Consider the following 15,803-nt stretch of genomic DNA (forward strand, 5'->3'; position numbering starts at 1 on the left):
GACAGCACCGAGGCGAGGCCGCCGGGGGCGGAGCCTCTGACTGCGTCCATGGCTATGCCTGTGCCCATGGCCGCGCCTTGTAGCTGCCCCGGTAACTGTGAGGGCGCAGGAGCAGCGCGCTCCCGCCCTCAGGCCGCGCTCACGGCTGCCGCGTGCGCGCCCGTGCTCGTGCCCGTGCCCGTGCCCGTGCCCCCGGCCCCCCCAGGCCGCCCCCCTCGCGCGCACGCAGCAAACCGCAGCAAACCCCACCCTCCCTCCACCCACCGCGGAGCCGCCGCTGATTGGTGCGTGCCCCCGCGGCGCTGGCCAATGGGAGGCCGGTCTGGGACCCCGCCTCTTTAGAACGCGCTGCCGGCGGAGGGCCCGGCATCGCGGCGATGGCGGCGGCGGGGCGGGCGCTGCGTGCGGCGCTCCCCGCCGGGCTCTGGGGCCGCCTGGCCCCGCTGCCGGGCGCGCCCCGCCGGACCGCCGCGCACTTCTCTTTCCAGCCGGACCCGGCGCCCAGCGAGTACGGTGAGAGCGCGGCTGGCCGGCGTCCACCCCGCAGGCCGGCCTCAACCTCGCTCTGCCGCCGGGTCCGTCCTGTCACCCCCGCCTTCTTGGCGGAGGCCGCCAACAACCCCGTCCGGGACGGGAGGGAGGGACGCAGAACCCGCCCAGGACCCCGTGGGGCGCTGACTGTCGGGCCGGGGCCGGTGGGGGCATCCGCACGGCCGCGTGACCCCGCTGTGTCCTCGGCCCTTCCAGCCGCGGGTTGTCCCAGAAATGCCGGGCTCGGGGTGGGAAGGGCCCGTAGGCCGCTGGCGGGGCCGGCAGGGCCCCTCGAGAGTGGGGTGGCGAAATGGCTCGGGCTGTCAGAGCCACAGCTGCACCAGATGGGCCCATCGTGGGCTCAGACCTGCCAGGCCATCCTCGGCCCCTGTCCTAGACCAAAAGCTTCTAGCAGTAACTTAGTGACTTGACATCTATCCTGGTTTTTGTATTGCGTGCTTAGGTCTTGAGTGTGATAATAAACCTATGGTGAATAAAGACTGCTGTCCGCCGAAAATTTCGAGGTCATCCTCGTGGTCACATGGTTGAGAGTAAACACAGATAACTTGGGAATGAGCAGCGCATGGCGTTTGACTTTTATTTCTGAGATGCATTCCTGGAAATGGCTAGTGCTGAGTTTTCCTGGAAGAAGCTTGCCAGCTGCCGAACAGCTGTTTCTATCACGTGAACCTCACTGTCCTCTAGAAAACTTGTTACTTGGTTGGATGCCTTGGTGTTGCTTCTTGATCAGGACCAACAGAAACAGAGTTTCCCTTAGTGAAAGATGTACGGACGACAAGGTGCTCGTGGGGAAGCTCGTGTATGGCAGGTCCCTGCTTGAGACCATGCAAAGAAGTTCTGGAGTGGCATGCCAATTATTGCCTTTAATTAGTAGAAATCTAATTCCCTGTGAGTCAAAATACACTTTGCAATTCTGTGAAATGCAGTGGAAGTGAAATAAAATTATGGCAATGCTGATCCTGATATTATTGAGCTATTGCTTTTCCAACTTCACAGCTCAAATCGAAAAGGCACAGTTCGTTTCCCCTTTCCTCTGTGGGCCTTATACAAAGGCCTGTGTTATAAGCAAGAGAAATAGGTTAGAACTGTCATAGTGAGGAGTTTCTGAAAGTTGCTTAAGTAATAGCCATTTATTTATATCAAATACTGGAAGGATGGTATCTTGTAGGAAAGGTAACTTAAATACTAATGTGGACAACTAGGGAAAGAGAGAAGCAGCTGCCATTCCTGAGCTTTTCCTCTCTTGAATTTGTAAATTTTGTTTGTTAGGGCTTTTGTATAACTTGAACAGTTCCCATAACATTTTCTTTTGCACATATTCCTCTCCTTAAAGGGCCACCTAAAGTATAAGTGAAGTTACCAAGTGTAGGAATGCAACTATGCAGCTACTCAGGTGTGGTGTGACATGAGTCTAACAAAAAATACTAACATTATTTAAAGATTTAGAAGAAAGGGAAGGTGAATGTTTGTTGAGAGGTACTATAATTACTGGGAAAAGAATGTAGTTCACCTTTCTGAATTCTAACTCCCGTTAGTTTGTGTGGGATCTTCATCTAATAATCTTATTTATCTCTTTAATTTTACACACTCTGTGTGTTGGTAGGTAGAATTCTCCTGGACTGTGGCTTCTAGTCATGACTTCAGAGGTTTTGTCAGTTAAAGATCTATCAAATGTCGGCCAAGCAATTTCTTACTTACTTGATTTCTTTTAAGAATTATTTTATTTGCTTGGAGAGTCTGAATTGGTCACAGCAGTGAGGACTAGGCTATTGTTTTGGTCCATCTTTGCTTTCAGGTCTTCTTGTTTTTCCCAGAAGTGCTGGAATGAAGAAGGGCATTCTGGTAGCCTTGGTTTGAATGAAACAGCTTGCTTTACTTCAGCACCAAGTTTCTTTCTTTGAAGTAAGGATTTGATGCTTCAGACACTTACTAACTGCAGTGCAGAGAGCAGGCCAGTGGTCTAGAAAATTTCTGATAATAATAGATGTCTGTATGGGAAAGGCTGGAGCTTAAAAAAATGTGATTAAAGAATGATAAAGTAAGCTTCAGTAAATTTTAGTAAGGGGGTTATCTCAGTCCTCAATAATACCTTGGTTTCTTCCTTTGAAAAGGAAGGCATTCTTCCCAGTGCTTGAGCTTTGCAAAGCTGCATCTGCTCCAGGCAAGAGCATAGATTTTTGAAAAAGGAATTGGAAGTGGAGTTATAGTCCTTGATAAGGCCAAGTATACCATGCTCAATCCCATCTATCCCGTAATTTAATTTTATTCAACAAATGAATCTTGGGTATTCCTAACAGGGATCTTGTTTTTGATGGTTAACGTTTTGGACATGTTTGCACTAGTGTTTTCTAATGTACTTCATGTTTTGAACCAAATTAAACTGTGGAATGATCACTTTCACACAGGGCAAACTCAGAAGATGAATCTCTTCCAATCCATAACAAGTGCCTTGGACAATGCTTTAGCCAAAGATCCAACTGCAGGTACCTTACACTTGTTAGTGTATTTTGCTTTATATAAATTGTGTTTTGGTTTGCCTATCTATGTATAATATTTATTGTATTTCTCATGGCCTGTGAAGTTTTTAAATAAGTTATTACTACACTTTGATCTCAAATCTTAAAAATGTGTTGCATTAACAGATAACTAACGGATTATGTGGTCTAAAATGCAATTGTATCTTCTGTATTAGCTCTGTGTATTTCACTTGAAAGTGAGGACAGAAGATACATTATTTACCATGTTTAAAGTATTACTGATAAGAACTGTCCTTGAGGGCAGCTTGAGTCCCACTAGTCAGAGTTTTAAAAATGTAAACATTACTTTACATTTCTTAAACTTTCTGTTCCCTAAAACCGGTATTTTTTGAGAGCCCATATATTCCTCGCTCTGTACATTCTGCTTTCTTCCCTGCCCTCCAAAATGAATTTATAGCTTTACTGTTTTCTGTTCATTGTTGTCCATAAGCAGTGTAAGATTTCCTAGGCTTTTGTGGTCTGGATAACCATGACTTGGATGATGCTACTTCATTATAGCAGGATTTAAAAGCCTTATTGTAAACTATTGCACAAAACTATTTACTCCACTTTTAATTCTTATATATAACAGGAGGTCTTTTGCTTCTGTTGTCCCAACAAAGGCATGATGATGGCCAGATATCTGAAAGAGATGCTTCATGCCATGAACACACAGCTGCTAAGGCTGCATCATCTTGTGTAATTTTGGGTTTGCTTTTTAGTTTGTTAGTAGCCCTTTTTGTCACTGCTTGAATCACTGCTCAGTCTAAATTTTGACCAATTGTCTAATCTGTTGGAACAAATTCTTGTGTGTGTTGTGTGCAGTACTATGCCTGTATATGTTCCCTCTCAATCTCAGCTTTCTATATGCTCCTCAATTAGGTTAAATTAAGGCAACTGAGGGTAAATTAGGGACAAGAACAGATTTTCTTGCCATTTCTGTAGAATCAGCCTTATAAAAGCAAGTAGTGTTAGTCCATCAGGAGACTAGACTCATATATCATCTTGAGCCTTTAGAGAACCAGTTGCTCTAAGGTTCCAGTCTTGCTCCTCAGCTTTGCAGGGCTTAGTCTTTGTAAAGCCCTTTGCAAGACCATGTTGGTGTTCTCCAGTCCAGATGTGAGTTCTCAGAATCACCGCACTTACTGAACTAATTTGGACTTTTCACAATGGAAAACATGTCCTTCATATGTTTTTAGTTGTATGGGAATTGAGCAATTGTTGTTTAAGTGTGGAAATCCTCATATTTGTGTTGATCAGAATTAGAATGTCTCCAAGAAAATACATTTCAGTGGCTGAACTGAATGAGTAAATCCATTCGAGTTTGTGAATACCAGCATTAAATGGGAATATTTTTTGTAGATGCCAGCTGGCTCAAAAGTCAGCCATATGAGTAACAGAAAGGACTTGCAAAGATTTTAAGTACATGAAACCCCACCCAAATTATTGTTAAAAATTAGAGAAGTGATTTAGGGACATAGTGCAATCATACACACCATGAGTGTGTTCGTTTTATGGCTTTATAGAATTTATTTTTCTTTAAGTGGTGTCACTGATGTGATTAGCACAAGTATGCTAATCCCTTTTACTGATTCTAATGCAAAATTTATTTTATTTAATTAAGAATAGTATTTGAAAGGCAAGAAGGTTAACTTATTATTTTGTATCCTTTAGAATATGGAGAATATTGAAGAATTGTGGAATAATCAGAACTCACCCTGGTTCATGCAAACAGCTATTGGTGATATTGCTGCACATCTTATATGCTTAAAAATTTTAATTGGGCAATAGTTGTTTCTGTGAAGCAGATAACAAAACTGTTTTAAGAAAATTAGACATAACCATCCCCTAAATTCAAGGAAAAAACCCCACAAATAGATTAGTTGATATGAAGCCAAGTTTTAAATGCAAATGCTTTAAGTAATAAAAGTTTGTTAACTACAAGAATAGTAGTGTTAAATACTGAGAACTGTCCTAGTTATTAAGTAGTCATGTTTTCTTTAGAGGAGTTCCTTTGAAGTCCCTCTTCAGGGGTCTGGCAAGTATGTTTGAAGAAGGCTTTACATTTCTTATTGGATTGATATTTTGAAAAAAACTTCAATTTGATGGTTTTCAAAACATTGTATTTCTTGAAGTCTGTGGATGAAGAATGAAAATGGTTACCAGTTGAAGCAGAAGGCTTAATGTCAATGACTCATTTGTGACTGAGTGTAATTTTACTCATTTAGTTTTAGACACTGTGTTACTATAGGATATTTCAAAAAAGTAGATAGCTAATGAAAGCCTAACAGAATAATTTTCATTAATTCTGTTTTGAGACAGCTGTGTTCTGATTCCTCATTAACCGTGTTCTTCATTTGTTATAGTCAGGCTGTGCATGAGAAATTCTTAGGTCTAGATGAATCTTGAAGTGAAATGAAGTGTTAGGAGTTACTTTTGTTAGTGTCTCATATAAAAGCCTTTGAAAGTAAGATGTGTTGCAGTAATGTTAGCCTCCACTGCTGTTATTATTTTCAGTTATATTTGGTGAAGACGTGGCCTTTGGTGGAGTCTTCAGATGTACAGTTGGCTTGCGAGACAAGTATGGTAAGTTTATGTAATTTATAAATCTGACATCAGTTTCATATTAACATCACTGCTCTTTTTTTTACCCATTTTGCTGTGAGAAGTGTTGTTACTGGAATGCTAAAAAACCGTAAAATTGATGTTTCATGTAAGCAGGCTAATTAGTGTATAGCATTTTACAGGTCTTGGAAACTGGTTGTGGAGACAGTAACATGATACAGCTTTTAATTTGGCAATTGCTACTCCCCCACTGGGCTATTACAGAGAACAAGAGGTTATAACATATTTAGTTTCAGCAGCTTCCTTTCTTCAAGGTACAGAGATGACTTGGACCTTGTGCAGCAAGTGATTAAATCTATTTAACAATCATTAAGATGTGTTACAGCCATGTTGGAGAACAAACATCCACATTTTTTTGAGTAAACCAAAAAGAGAGAGGATGAAGACTATACTTCTAAGAAGTTTCTGAAGCACAGACATATGTTGTTGCCTTGCTTCTCTGCTTCAATTATTATGTAGATGTTCTCTTGCTCTCTAGTTTACACATTAGTGATAGACCTTCTGTTAGCCTTGATCTTCAGTGCTGCTTGTTGAGACTGAGGTATAGTTCTGTAACTGGTGTGATATATTGACTGTGGGTACTAGACTCCATATGAAAATCAGGCCTCTGAGACAGCAACCAGTTGCTGGAAACACAGGCAACAGATGTTATTTGGGAAATAAGTAAAAGAAGCAGATGGTTGCATAAGCAACCTTCTTGGATTTTAGTGAACATCTCCAGTTTACAAGACAGAGGGGACAAACTTTATATTGTTAGGGTAGTGCTGTGAGGGGTCATTTGATTGGTTTTTTGATGTAAGACAGACATAAAATATTGGCATGAAGAAAAGAGATTATTTAATCTTTGTAGTAATATTTTATTGGTAGTGTATTCCAATGTGCCAGTGCTGTTCAAAGACTGTGACAGCCCTGACTGAGCACAGGGGGTCTGTTGAGGGTGTGCAAAGGACTGTTTACACTGTGCTAATCAGCATGATAAGCAGCAGTCACAGCACATCAGCAGTCTAGCTAGGGTCAGGTTTATTTCATGGGTATAATATCAATGATTTTTAATGAGATTTTTGAGGAAGCTATTATGTGACTTCAGGAATATTTGGAAAGAACTCCTTTAAAATGTGAGAGGGAACATGGGAATTGTACTTATATATTGTACTTATATATCTTATAATTGTAAGTTATACAACTTACAATTGTACTTGCATGAACATTGAACAAGGACTAATTAAACTAGTGTTGCCATTTGCTCAAAAAGGGTACTAACCTCTTCAGAGTGAATAAGAGGAAATACAAGTTTGAACAGGAAGAGAGTCTGAAAATAAGGTCCTGATTTTAGGACTCACTTACAGAATAGGAATTCAGTTTTGTAAGGCAGATAAGAGGACACAGATAACTCGACTTCTTTGTTCACTGACAGTGAAATTCTGTAGAAAACAGGCAGTGGCGGAAGAGGGAATGGCAAAGATGAACTGTACTGAGCATGTACTGAAAATATAGTTAGAATGCTGAGGAGAAACAGAAAAGACTGAAAGTGCAAAAATGGAAAGAATACAGTGTTTTGAGGGGTGTGTCTGCCTATCAGTGCAATCTCAGAGATTAAATAAGTTCTAGATGGAATGCTTGTATTATGAAAAGGCTAGACTCCCTGTAAAATAAGGAGGAATTGCAGATGGAAGTGACAACTAACCAACCTAATGAATCTTATGAGGCAGATAACCTACACTTACTGACTCTTTCCCCATCCCCCTCCTGAATTTACTGTCAAATTATAGTAGGTCATGCAAGTAACATAATGTGACGTTGTTTCTCTATGTTGATATAAAATATGGGGTTTTTTCCTTCTATCCTGGAAGAGGAGCTGACTTTTGTTTCATTTGTTTACTTTCTTTTTCTTTGTAGATAATTCAGATCACTAGGTGGCAGTCTTTGCCTGTAAGTTGTTATTTTGATAAAAACTGATAGTTCATTTTAAAGCACTTCTATAGAGGTTAAGGTCTAAATATAATCTAATATTATAGTAGGAAGAACTATAATATAGTAATACTCAGTAGTAGTATTATAGAGATGTTGGTTGGTGTCCAGAATGTTGCTGAAGCCTCTCTGGAGAGACAGAAAAAAAATTTGCTTTTAGAATAAATTGGTCATTAAATATAAAAGCTGCTTATTTTTTTTTTCAGTGGAGAGTTACATTGTATAAACATAGCCAGAAGCCTGTACTAGTAAGTGAAGGAAAGCTCATTGACTTTTTAAGGAAATAAATGCAACCTTTTGAGCATATGAATTTTTAATGTGCTGCCAGGAATTATGTTTAAAAATATTTAATTAAGGAATTGTATGTAAGTAAGTCAATGTGTGGAAATTTAATTTTCATGACAGTGTGACTAAAGATGGTATGTTTGTTCCTATGCATCTTATGACAAGGTCTAAAATACATTATTCCAGTTTTCTGGCATTGAGTTGAATGTTTAAAAATCTGTCACTGTATAATTCTGAAAATGAGTAGACTTTCTGAAATATTTATGCAGAGTGCTCCTTTCAGATAAGGGAAATAAGTGTTGTACAGTTTTTTTCCTTTGTCCCCTCTCTCTGATCTGGTACCCTGGAAGGCATATTCATGTTTTATTTTTTATCTTCTTCCCCATCACCCTCTGACAGATTTTTGATTGTCACTGTTTTCCAGAAGTTACATCCTCTAACCTTTAGAGTATCTTTATTGAAATAAGGAATGTGTGCTGTTCCATAGTCCTGCTCTCTGGAGGTGTTTCCCGTCCTAAGAACAGTGTGATGTAAACTGCCTACTGTGTTTCCATAGCCTAGGTAATGTGTGCAAACATTTTAAAATTTGTTCTTAAAGGGAAGTACATTATTATGCCAATCCTTCAGAGAAAATGCTGTCCATTTGTTTTTGAGTCTGCAAATGGATTTGAAACAACTATATTGGAATGGGAGTATGTGTCCTGTTGCTCTGCCTGAAGTGTGAAGTAAAGTAGCAACATGTAAAGATCAGTATCATCCACATGACAGAAATATAGAGGAGATCAGAGGTAGGAATTAGATGATAGGAGGTAAAGAAATGGGAGGAAAAAACACAGGTAAAAGTGGAGAAATTGGGCAGAAGTGAAGACTGAGAAATAAGAATAGCAGAAATAGTGATTGGCAAAGGATGTAACTCAGATGAATGCTAGGGCGGGTGTTTTTTGTGTAACTCAAAAAAAAAGAAAAAGACCTCTCTATCCTACTGTGGCTAGGAAGTGAAAATTACATACACCTTCAGCTTGAGGGTTTCCTGATCTCGAAGTGCTTCTGTGGTCATTTGGCCTCTGTGGTGATTTTTTTTTCATACAATTCTGGCCTGCACTTGAAGGGAGAATCTAATGTGCACTTGCTGCCATGTCAAAAGATTGTCCTTAGCGAGAGTAAGGATCACGAGCTTTCTGGCTATTTCATAGCTTGATATTTTGAGATTGTGGAATAGGATCAGTCCTTGCTCAGAACTCAGAGTCCAACAGAAGAAAGGTGAGCTTGGCAGGTCTTTCCCCATAGCAGTGCTTGAGTAGGAGCTGACTTTTTTTAGTCTATATGTTCACTTTTTCAGATGAAGTTTGCATACTTTTTGAGGTTCCATTCAGTTCCCTATTGTGCAGCAATCTGCAGTTCCTTGTCATGGAATGTCCTTCTGTTTGCCATCAAGGGAGTCTAGGTGACTGTATAAGTTAGATAAATTAGTAGATTAGTATTTACAGGCCTGAATAGATTGTTTTCTAAGTTTTTGAGTTATTGAAAATTATTTTTGACTGAAAGAGTACTGTAAATGAGTCTTTTACTTTTCAGTAGGGAATTCCTGAATAATGCTATTTTAATTCCCTTGCAATTATTTGCAAATACAGGTAGAATGTGAATACATTGAATGGGAGTTTTTATTTCAAAGTTTCTCTCAGTTCCAAGAGGATGTCACTGTGGTATCTTCTGCCAGAAGCAAATGCTTGCCCAGGGTGTAAGAGACTTGGCCTAATGGTGTCCCTCAGGAGTTCTGAACTTACTTCACAAAGAGTTGACTGAGATGCCAAAGCTGATCTTTGTGAAGATACAGCAGCAGTTGTTCTTTTGAAACATTTTGAAATGAATTTGTCTTTTGCTTGTGTGGTTAATGTGTCACTGTTTGGGATCCTCTGTGTGATCACAGCATGAACAAAAGGAAGATAGGGTTCTTCCTTTCTGGTTAATGTTCCATCACTGATTGGAGAGGTTTTGACTCATAGCTTTTTATTTTTTATCTATTCTGTTTGCTCTCTGTTATTGCTGTTCCCCTCTTTTTGTGTCTCAGTGCACACGGAGATGTACTGCCCACAGCAGCTTATGATACCCTCAAACACAGTCAATTAGAACAGGGTACTTTTCCCAAGGCTTCTGTGTAACATTGCTGAAATGTTCTAGAGGGATGTTTGCAACCTTTATTAGCAATGCAGTGTTGGCTGTCAGTTTGTCAGTCTGATTTAGTCCCCAAGTTTTTTTTCTAATCTACTGCTGTGCAGCCACTAATTCTTTGCTGGGTGGATGCTTGATAAAATGAAACTTGGTAAGAACAACTGTGTGTCACTCCTATATGTACGTAGGACAAAACAAAATCAATCTCAGATAATTTCTTTTTAGGTAATACTGAGGTACACACATGGCTAGAGACATTAATACATGCAGATAGTAGTAAATGTGTAATAAGCAGCTTCATTTTTTTTCTCCTTACTCATTTTACAGTTTTGTTATGTAGAGTGGAAGGGGAATGCACAAGTAACTTGAAATTTAATTCTCTTTTTTCCCTAATATTTTCAAGCTTATAGGATTGTTTTATATATAATCCTTCCTGTGCTTTATTATTATTGTTATTATTTTGATGCAGCTAGGAGTGTAAATATAGCTGCTAGGATTATTTTCTTCCAAACCATATATTTAAAAAAGTGTGAAATAGATGGGGAGCAGATTGTCAACACTAATTTCTGTCTATTAAGTAAGTTCAGGATATTCTCTTGCAAATTGATAAATTACAGGCAAAAAAGGAGCATCAAGAGAAGAGGTAACACTTGTATTGAATCCTGTGAGGACAAGGAGAGTTGAATCAGAAATTTCCCCTGTGGCAAGTTTCAAACTCAGCAAAAAGCAAGTGACTGAACTACATATGAAACCACAGTTGTAGCTGTGAAAGAAAATAGTATCCTTATGTTCCTTATGTCAGGATGACCTAGCCACATTAGCAATCAGCTGGATGCTTTAAAAATGATTTTATTTATCACTTCCATATTTGTTTTTCTTTTCTTTCTCTCTCTCCTCCTTACAATATTTTCTTTCTGAAGCACAGGGTATGTTTTAGGAGACATCAACTGGCAAAGGCTGTTTTTAGCCTTCAGTGGTGAAGTTTCTCTGGCTTTCCTACACATATGGTCCCAGTGCAGGATTATTGTTATGATTTGAAGCTTTTCTTTATTGATCAATTTCTCTGAACTCTGGTTGCTGCAGCTGGAGGATACAGGGCATCCAAAACTGGATACTTTACTCATGTGTTTTACTGAGTAAAACCTGGTTGCTTACAGCTCTCTGTTCTTACATCCCAAGATAATGCTAGCTTGTCTTGAGCAATACTGTTTATTTACAACAACTGATCCACTGTAATCCCTGGTTGTTATTCTGTAGATCTTGTGTCTAAGATGTAAACACCTGTGTGAGTTTTCAGGGAACACTTCATTCTCAGTAAATGAATAGTTTATTTATAGTCCAGTAAACTAATTCATAAGTCTTTGTTTATTTGGCCAGGAAATGGCTGTACTTAGCCATGCCCAAAGGGCACCAGCTTTTCTGAAAAAATAGTAGTCATTCTTTGAAGATAAGTATTTACTTGAGCACAAAATTATTCTATGAGCTTTAGCTGTAGAGAGCTCCTGAAAGCAAGTTCTGTGTTTTAAGTAAAGCCTATGGAGGAAAGCATGAGTGAGAAGATAAGAGTTGTCCACATGTTTTTATGGTATTTGGTGAAGGTTGTTGGCTGAAGTTTGGATGTGCTTGCAAAAACTGCTTAAGGTCCTGATGGCTTTTAATAGCATGAAATGATGGGAGAACCTTTTGAAGTTGAGCTAATAGGAGTATATATAGTATAGGGTTGTTTTTAAAACAATTCTGATAGTTCGCCTCCAAAATACATAAAATACTTTAAAATGCTTATATTGTATATATTTTTGGTAGTGATTTCACAAAATTTTTTATTGTGTAGACCACGCTTAATGTGACTGGTAAGGTAGCAGATATCTGTTAATGGAGATTCTGGGTTTTTGTGGTCCCACATGTTACAGTGCAAAGGTAAGAAGTACAAGAACACAATTTGGATGGTCAGTAATGCAATATATTAAGGCAGTGTGTTCTGCCTCCCAAAAGCTACTAGTAGTTGGGTCTTAATTCAACAGGTGGGAAGACACTGAGGTTTTTATGTGGAATTTTGAATCAGTAATCGTGGTGTTTTTTACGTTCTTTTAGAACGTAACCATAGACTATTATGAGGAAGAGGAAAAACTCAGCCTAAAGTAGCATAAGTGTTAGGGCTTCACTCTATAAGCAGATAGAAAAATGTTATCTTGATGCTTAAAAGCAGACTACAAGCTTGCTGGAGAAACATGGTTCTTCTTTGACATAGGTCCTGGTCCTTTCTAAAATATTGCATGTGGTAGAAGGAAGGAGTTCAGAATTTTTGACATCATGGATGTAAGCTAAGGGTGAAACATTTCATTCAGAGTTCAAAATGACTACTTGTGTGTATATTGAGTAAAACCTAAATAGCCTGGGGTTTGGTTATCCTCATTTCTTTTTGCATAGATTTAAGTGAAGAATTCTGCAGTTTGCTTGCATGGTTCTTCCAGAACAGTTTGGCAAGACCTGGATTTGTTCTGATTTATACAAATGTCTTTGAACAGTAACATCTGGAGAACGTGTTCCGGACTCATTACGCAATAGTACATTTTGTTCATTTTCATCTTAAATAGCCAATTCATTTTTGAAGATTTACAGTTAGAAGGAAAGTTATTTGAAAACTTGGTAAAATGTAAAAACTTGGTAAAATGTAGTATGTCTTTCTACATGTTTTTTATCTGTGGGATAATAATATAAATCCGTCACTGTCAGAGCTAAATGGCTTTTATTTTAGTTCTGTTTTCCTTTTCTTTTAAATTGTTCTGATAGTGTGCCTGCTGTGAAAACTGTATTTTATTTATTTGGGGCTTGCTAATACTTATTATGCTTCTTTTCCTATGTTTTAAACCTGTTTGAGGGAAAGATAAGGAATATATTTTTTAATATAGAACTTGATATTCAGTGCAGAGTAAAAAGAGAAAGCTGTTCTCACATTTTTAAGATATTTCACGATAGATTGCTGGGCAAAAAAGTATGTGCTGCTGAACTTCATAAAAATGGAATTTTCCACTTCAGAAAATACTTTTAGTGAATCATGTAAAAACAGTATTTTGATAATATCATGTCGAGGAGGATGAAATTTTATGTTTTAAAGACCCAAGATGGAATTGATGAGCATAACTAGTTTTTGCAGTCTGTGTTAATATGAGGTCACAAGCACATTTTGTGTACTTTCTTTTAGACATCTCTCTGTATGCCTTTGCAATTCCTTAGGTGGAATGAAATGATTCTCAATTTCTTTGGTTAGTCCTGTGATTCCCTCTGTTTATCTGTATGTTTATTTATCCCACTCATCAGCTGGGGTTAATTCAATATGTCTGCTGTTTTTTCTACTCTGAGTTTGGTGGTAAGAGGGTGGTAATTTCAACTTAAGAAGGTTCTGCAGGCTTTATTACAGGGAATAAAACTCTCAAGAGTTTTCTTGGAAGTAATTTTCTTGAAGCCTAAAAGGGTGGAAAAAATCAAGACTAGTATCCAAGTTTGGGAATTGTTTACTCAGATATGCAGCAGAAGAACTTTGAGGTGCAGGTTAATCTTATTTTGACTTGATTCAGAGCCATCTTCCAGTGACCAGCTTGATATAACCTGCTAGTCATTTATTATAGAAGATCTCTTTTCTTTTTAGTTTGCAGAAACATTATTAAATCCTCAAAACCTGGCACAGGGTTTTCACACTTAGATGGAAGCACCAAGTATAGACTACTTTATTAATTTTTCCCTTGCACATGCTTTGCATTATAAAAGGGCAGGCATGGTTACCAGTGAGATTTGTAAGATGGTTTTCATTACTGCAGGTTTCTGGTCATTGAGCTCTTTGCTCCTGAGTACTTCTACAGCAGCATGAAATCCTTGCTCTTGTCTTGAAAATACTTGCTTCACAATTCCAGGTAGATCCAACATGCTTTCACATTTACATCTACACTACTGATACTGAAGAATGTGAGAGAGGGTAACTGGTATTATTTAACATTTTTGCCTACTTCTTGATTTGTCATCCACATGGTGTGTGCAGCTTATTACAGCAGAATTTTCATTGACAGGTTGCAAAACTTAGTTTTGACAACTGTTGTGTTTCCTGTTGGATCTCTCTCATGTCATGTCATGTTGCAGATGATGAGAAAATGCATGGAACTGACCTAAGCCTTGTAATTTAAGCTGGTGTGTTGTCCTCTGCATATACTCACCTATAAGTATTTGGTAGATGTCAATTTTGGGGCATAGCTTCGTCTGGCATATCTTCTCATGTCAAACTGTATGTCAGTTATGCTTTTCTGCAAGTGTGCTTCTCACGCAGCAAAAGTTTTTTGTAGTTGACAAAGGAATGTTATTAATCATAGCTGGAAGAATATTTGAATGCTTTGTCCAGTTAGGCATTGCTCTTTTTTTTTATTTAGGCTGCCACTGGGTGTGTGAGCCAGATGATGAGGAGGATTTCAGTGTGGAGTGGGCAGCCTGCATGAATGTTTAAAGTAGCAGTTCCAGCTCAAAGTGTTCTCAACAAGTCATTCTCTTACTCAAGATGATGTGTTTTCCTTCCAAGAGCTCATTAGATCACAACTACTCTTTCACCTCCTCTTCCTCCAAGAGTCCCTTAGAAAAGTAAAAAGAAATTCTGGTGAGGAAATCTGCCACTGAGATGTGAGCATCTATTTAAATATTTTCCTAAGAGTATGGATCTGACTGAGTACAATTTTATTGATGTCATGAATTGCTTCCATGAACAGGCCAGGTAAAAAGGACAAGCATAAAAAGTTTTGACAGTCAGCATGAAGCCCTGCTTGGGGCTGTTAATAAACCATAGAGAGATGTAAGGAGATGACCTTGAAAGTCATCTGTTTAGAACCAGTCAGTGCTCAACACAGAGTTTAGTTTGCTTGTGATCTTGTCCAGGTGAGTTTTGAACATGTCCAAGGCAGGAGCTTCTGCAACCTCTTGGGACAGCTTATTCCACCATGTGACTACTGTCATAGTGAAGATTTTTTCTTTTTTATAATTCGTTTACTTTTTTGCATCATTCTTTCACTTGACACTGTGTACCTGAAAAGAATCTGCTCCTCCCCCTGTTCATATTACTGCTTGGCTGTTCTTCCATTGTGGGAGGATTAAATGACTTGCAAGGTTACCAGCATTCAAAGCTAGAGCCAAAGCTTTGAATTAACCTCCCCCAACTCCTCCCACTTCTTCCCTGAGAAAGGGAGAGAATAACATAATATATTTTAATATTTTTGTTTTATTCTTTAGCTTTCAGTGGCTGCTAGTTTGTCACAAATGACAGGAAATCTGAACTGGGGGAGAGGGCTAAAAATGAAATCTTCACTCTTTGCTTTAGGAAGGCAGAGGTATCTATGGAATTTTTCTGGGTCCTCTTTAATCCAAAATTCTGTAAGCCTGACAAGGACACTATTAATCTTATATTCATGCTGTGAACTTTCAGAATTTACTAAGTTTTAGTAGAAAGTTTTCTTTCCAAAGCTGAAATTTGGTAACTGTGCAGATTATAAAAATTTCTGTCCATGGTAACCTTTTCTTTGTACTTCAGCAGTTCTCCTGACTGATTTGTATTTGCAGTCAGTGAGAGTGAGGGTTAAATGCAAATGCAGTAAACAGGCTTTTCTCCTGAGGGAATCTTGGGGGAGAGGAGGTGAAAGTGTACTTGTGATCTAATAA

General features: G+C 38.9%; 1 protein-coding gene across 2 annotated transcripts in view; it reads left to right on the forward strand.

Moving 5' to 3' along the window:
• Nucleotides 1–377: 377 nt before the first annotated feature.
• The window catches only part of BCKDHB (branched chain keto acid dehydrogenase E1 subunit beta), a 109,107-nt gene continuing 93,681 nt past the window's right edge, over nucleotides 378–15,803 (forward strand). For both annotated transcript variants that reach the window (XM_064707447.1, XM_064707448.1), the window contains exons 1-3: nucleotides 378–513; nucleotides 2,958–3,035; nucleotides 5,586–5,654. In XM_064707447.1, the coding sequence (XP_064563517.1) occupies nucleotides 378–513; nucleotides 2,958–3,035; nucleotides 5,586–5,654 (283 nt within the window). The remainder of the gene's footprint in view (nucleotides 514–2,957; nucleotides 3,036–5,585; nucleotides 5,655–15,803) is intronic.

This window comes from Zonotrichia leucophrys, chromosome 3 (genome assembly GCF_028769735.1).
Source record: "Zonotrichia leucophrys gambelii isolate GWCS_2022_RI chromosome 3, RI_Zleu_2.0, whole genome shotgun sequence".
Lineage (NCBI taxonomy): Eukaryota > Metazoa > Chordata > Aves > Passeriformes > Passerellidae > Zonotrichia > Zonotrichia leucophrys.